This window comes from Fundulus heteroclitus, chromosome 18 (assembly GCF_011125445.2).
Source record: "Fundulus heteroclitus isolate FHET01 chromosome 18, MU-UCD_Fhet_4.1, whole genome shotgun sequence".
In the NCBI taxonomy this organism is placed as follows: domain Eukaryota; kingdom Metazoa; phylum Chordata; class Actinopteri; order Cyprinodontiformes; family Fundulidae; genus Fundulus; species Fundulus heteroclitus.
Genome location: NC_046378.1, coordinates 29,456,610 through 29,462,609, shown reverse-complemented (window position 1 = coordinate 29,462,609; position 6,000 = coordinate 29,456,610). Strand labels below are relative to the sequence as shown.

General features: G+C 40.4%; 1 protein-coding gene across 1 annotated transcript; it reads left to right on the top strand.

The window, feature by feature from the left end:
* The first annotated feature begins 2,470 nt into the window (after positions 1 to 2,470).
* Positions 2,471 to 3,464, top strand: LOC105924645 (odorant receptor 131-2-like). Its single transcript, XM_012860446.3, has one exon. It carries the CDS (start codon positions 2,471 to 2,473, stop codon positions 3,392 to 3,394), a length of 924 nt encoding a protein of 307 aa, XP_012715900.2. The 3' UTR covers positions 3,395 to 3,464.
* Positions 3,465 to 6,000: the final 2,536 nt, after the last annotated feature.

Genomic DNA, 6,000 nt, shown 5'->3' with positions numbered 1-6,000 from the left:
TGTCATCTGCCTCGATCGACTGGGGGTTGGAGAAAACAGCGCAGAGGCACAGAAGCACACATTGATCCAGGAATCCTTTCTATGTTATATGGTAATAGCGGCTGATCTGTCTTCCCCTGGATGATGTCACAGCTAACAGAACGCTAGACCAGGTGTACCTGTTATGAAGAGAAAAAAAGACAGAGAACAAAAAGTACAAAATATAAATAATAGATTTAAACCATAAAAGCTCAAATTTGTGAAAAGAAACATCAGGTTTCATGTTCTTTGAGTTAAATAAAAGAGTATAAATAGTTATATTTCAGTGGTAATCCTCAATACTTTGTTATTGCTGATTTAAAAACTTTTTTTCACAGCAAGTCAAGGGATTGTGTGGATTACTGCACACTTTCACCCAATGTTAATTTTTGTACACGTTGAGTTCTGTGATAAACATTGTGCCACATGTTTTTTCTGTGTAGGCACACTTTGTACATGAGGCTAAGAACTGATTTGGGATATGAATATAGACACAAAACAACAAAAACAACACGGCAGTGGTGGGCACAGCAAACCAAAAAGTTAGCTTCACTAACTCATATTCCTCAAACAAAAATATTACCTTCACTACCAGTAAACCGATGATAAATAAGGAAATTTGTTGCGCAAAGCAGGGAAAGGCCAGATCTGGCAAGAAAAAGCAAATATAGAACAATACAGCACTCATAAATTGTAAACAAATAATACACAGATACTTGGTCTGCTTTAACAAATGCAAAAAATAAATAAAAATGTAACAGTCAGTACAGCGCATTCATCAGTATTACAATATTTAAACAGTGCTGCACCTGGTATAAAGGAAAAATAATGTAAAGAGAAAGTAAAATAAAGGTTTCAAGAGTTAGCTGGAGCTACTTGAGACATTGTACAGGCCCCAGGTGTGTGGGGAGAAAGTGGAGCTTTATTGTATCATCGGTGAAAGTGCAGACCATGTGGGTGGCAAAGGACATGGCTGTGTTGATTCACTTTTCCTGAAAGTGTAGCACTGGTGGTATGGGGGAGCTGGTGGTCTTGGGAGTTTCCTAGTTTCTGTCGCTTTCCTCATCCTCACCCTTAGAATCTGACTAGATCAGAGTTAACTTCAACAAACAAGCATTTTGTTAAAAAACCTGCAAAGACTTCAGCATATATTGTTTCAATTAAGGCACGTTTAGTGCCTTAATTCTTGATTATCATATATTTTTAAGTGTTTAAATCTCCTAATCACAATGAAGCAACACAAAAAGACCTAATTCAAGGAAACCATTTTTATTTCAAGCTAAGGTTCCTCTTAGGTTCCTCCTAGGCCGGTGATGGCCAAGGAAGAACCTGAGAGGCCCACTAGGAGGCAGCTTGTTGGGTGGAATGAAGGAACCCAGGGCTGAACTAAGCGGGCTGAAACCAGAATCAGGAGCTTGGAGTCTGGAACCCAGAGTCTAATGACTGGAATCCTGCAGTCTGAAACCAGGATCTGGAGGCTGAAACCAAGAGCTGTGAGCCTGGAACCCCACAGACTGGAACCGGAAGATGGGCTTGGAGAATTGGAACCAGGAGCTTCACTCTGGATACTTGACCCATGGAACCCACAGAAGAGCTCTGAAGGGTCTAGTTGGACTCCCTCATCAGAAAAAGGCAGGAGTATGTGGGGAGTCCTTCTGAGCTCAGACTACCAAAATAAAACAGATATGACAGTTACCTGATATGAAATGTTTTTGGTTTTCTGATGTAGGACTTAATCTAGACGGGTGAATGTGGCCTTGCCTTTACAAGTAACTTAATGACATCTCATTCTGCTGGTCCAAAGTGGTCTACTATCAGATTCCACAGCATGGAGGGAGGCTGTTTAGGCTTGCGACAGTGCAGCGTTGCCAGTGGCCTTCAGGGGCACTAAACAGGAAAGTTCCAGGTTTACCAAAAAAAAAAAATAAATCTACATACAAACATGCCTGTGCAAGTTTTCAGTTTGTTTTAAAACTGTGTTTGTTGAGCTTTTTTCCCATTCAAACAATAATAAGCTTATATTAGAATCTAGTGATCTTTAGAAATGCTATAATTTAGTCTTAGTGGAATAAGTCAATACATTATCAAATGTTTTTAGAAGCATTTTCTCTTAAAGCAAATTTGAAATGAACATCCCGAAATGTTTTTTTGTTCTCTCTCGAGAACCAATGAGTTGCACAAACAGCAAGTGGTGATTATGACACCAGAGAGTTAACTTTCATTTGACAATGCTCTTATATTTAAAGCACTCATGCTTTCTGACCAGGCTATTTAATATAATTTCCCTCAGAGAAGAATCAATGGTTTTTAAATTGTATTTCTTATGACATCTGACTACTTTGGGTGGATATCATTTTTGTAATCGAAAAAATTATTTTTTGTCATAATATTTAAACAATGCAGTCAATGAGTTGCATTATTTTTTGATTTTTTTCTCTCCTTGAAACTGAAAATGTCAAATAACAGCTCCGTGGCTGTCTTTGTTCAACGACAGGTAAACTTCCGGCTGATGCTTGTGCAGATGTTGGTGATGATTTTTCTGTGCATCAACATGCTGCTCATTGTGACTTTCTTCAAAAAGGAGTGTTTCCACACAAGCGCTCGGTATATTCTATTTGCTGTTATGTTGCTGTCTGACAGTTTTGTGTTAATCATATCTGATGTTTTGCTTATTGTAAACTATTTTCAATTCAGCATACAAATCTGGTTGTGTACCATTATTTCTGTTGTCACGCTCCTCTATGTTATGGCCACACCTGTGACTCTGACAGCTATGACCCTGGAGCGTTATGTGGCCATTTGCCTGCCCATGCGGCATGCAGAGCTGTGCTCCACCCGCAGGTCTGTGCACTGCATCCTCATTATTCATGTCGTCAGCTCTGTTCCCGGCATGATGACTCTCATCATCTTCATGGCGATAGCGCCGTTCGGCCTCTACAAACAAAAGGCTTTGTGTTCAATGGAGATGTTCCTTTTGCAGACATGGCAACGCCATCTTAGGTCCGCTGCAAGCCAGTTTTACTTTTTGATTATGTGCATCGTCATAATTTTCTCCTATGTTCAGATAATGAAGGTGGCCAAAGCTGCTTCTACAGAGAATAAACAGTCAACACAGAGAGGGCTGAGAACAGTCACCCTTCATGCTTTCCAGCTGCTGCTCTGTCTCATCCAGCTGTGGAACCCCTTCATCGAGGCTGCTGCACTTCAGATTAACATTGCTTTATTTATAGACATCCGGTACATTAACTACATAATGTTTAGTCTTGCATCAAGATGTTTGAGTCCGCTGATCTATGGTCTCAGGGATGATTTGTTTTTCCAAGCTGTCAGGTACTATGCTCTCTGTGGGTTGTACAAGAAACAACAATCATGTTGAGGAAAACATATTTGACCTTTTTTGTTGCTTATATTATTGTTTATTTCAAAATGTTTGTGACAAAGTATGTACGACAGATATTATGAACTAAAACGTATCTTTGTTATATTATATTATTTGCTGATTTGTTTTTATTATTTGTGCATTAATTTAATACTACTTTAATACTAACAATGTTCAAAGAAAAGGTTGATCAATGTGATTAAAATATTACTGTTAATGAAGATGGAGATTATCTAACAATATTCCATCGAAAAATGGACTCTGACTACAATCTTATACTGTTCATAGTAGTCAAATATAAAATGGCAATTTATTCACTGCAGCTTTTATTATATGCATACCTGTAATTGTTTGTTGTAATGTTTCCTGCATAATAAGAACTAAATATTTGATGTCACTTTGTATTTGATCTGCGTATTTTCGAATCACATGAGATCCAGATAATATTTTTTGAAAAAAAAAAAGCCACTTTATGAAACATTTAATACAGTTTATTAAGCAAGAACATCACAATTTCAAAACAATAATCTACTTAGAGGCAAAACAGTAATTTGCCAAAAACTGGCACTGGCAGCCCTCATAGCAAACTTGGGGGCCTAGTGTCAGGTGCCAGTAGAGACTGTCACCGTAGTGGCAGCTGCCAGTACTATACCGTGGCAACCCTGCCACCGGAAGTGCCATTACGAGCTGCCGCTGCCACGAATTGAGCTCAGCCTTGCTGCAAAAAAGTCGATCAGACAACTGCAGTTTATCCAGAACATTGCTGCCTGCGTCCTCACTAAGACTAAGAAGATAGAGCACATCAACCTAGTTCTAATGTCATTACACTGGCTCCCTGTATCTCAGAGAGTAGACTTACTCTGAAATACTTCTGTTAGTCTATAAATCCCTGAATGGCTTAGCACCTAAATAAATCACAGACTTCTCATCAGTGTATCAACCCTCCAGCCCACTAAGGTCTTCTAACTCCAGTCTACTTTGCATACACAAAACCAGAACCAAACATGGAGAATAAGCATTTAGTTATTATGCTCCACTTATCTGGAACAAACTCCCAGAAGACTGTAGAAATGCTGAAACCCTGACTTACTTTGTTTAGAGTTGCCTTTGAATGTTGATGTTGAAGTTCAACTTTTCTTATATCTTGACCTGCTGCTACTATTCCACTATGATGTGCTTTCCTCTGTAATGTTTTCTTTTCTTTGCTCTGTTCATGTACATCACTTTGAATTGTCTTGTTACTGAGCTTTACAAATAAACTTCCCTTGCCTTTCGAAACTTCATTAACTCAAAGGTTATTTATACATCAGTAGCTCATTTTGGTTGCATACAAAGTTTTAGGAAAGATTATCACGTCCTACTGGCATGTTAGTTGATGTTTTGGTGATTCATGCTTTTTTTGCTCACTTTGTTAGAAAATAAAGCCCTTTGAGTATATTTATAAAAACAACAGCGTTAAAACAAGGAAGCGGCTAACAGCTTTTAGCATCTCCCAGCGAAACAATGAAGAGTGGTCCAAGATCCACTGAAAAAAAATGCAAAAAATATATGATTCCAAGAGGGGAAAGACTGAAATGTCACTGGGAATACAGTTGATAGGGTTATTATAATAACCCCTTTTGTCCTAGAAAAACCAACACTAAACACAAGTTACTTTTCTCCAGAGAAGGGCAGAGGAGCCAAAATGGAAAACAGAGCTCCCTGACAGTCTGGCTTATCTCCGCCGCTCTACCTCTGTCTTTCTGCCTTTATTGTCGGACTTGAAAGAGGGGTCAGGAGGTTACATGTGGGTCAGTATAGAAAGAGGTGTGCAGGTTTATTGGGGTTAGTTATCAGTCATCTGCGAGATGCACAGCTGGATGAGGCAAGACATTCCTTATCTGGGAGAACCATTTGTTCTTCCTGTCTTAAGTTAAAACAACAAAACATTCCTGCAAGCCAGCTCTTGAAACAGACCAAATGCCTGTAACTTAATGAAAATAAAATTATTACATTCACATTTTTCTAACAGTATTAGTCAGTTTTATTATTATTACATTGAGAATGCTGTGATATAATGTTTCAGGGTCATCCATCCATCCATCCATCCATCCATCCATTATCTTCCGCTTATCCGGGTTCGGGTCGCGGGGGTAGCAGCTTCAGTAGGGAGGCCCAGACATCTCTCTCCCCAGCCACTTGGGCCAGCTCCTCCGGGGGAATCCCAAAGCGTTCCCAGGCCAGCCGAGAGACATAGTCCCTCCAGCGTGTCCTGGGTCTCCCTCTGGGTCTCCTCCCGGTGGGACGTGCCCGGAAATCCTCACCAGGGAGGCGTCCAGGAGGCATCCTAACCAGATGCCCGAGCCACCTCAACTGGCTCCTCTCGACATTTAGGAGCAGCGGCTCTACTCTTAGTCCTCCCAAGATGACTGAGCCCCTCGCCCTATAGCCAAGGGAGAGTCCAGACACACTACAGAGAAAACTCATTTCAGCCGCTTGTATCCGGGATCTCGTTCTTTCGGTCACGACCCAAAGCTCGTGACCATAGATGAGGGTAGGAACGTAGATCGACCGGTAAATCGAGAGCTTCGCCTTTTGGCTCAGCCCTCTCTTCACTACAGCGG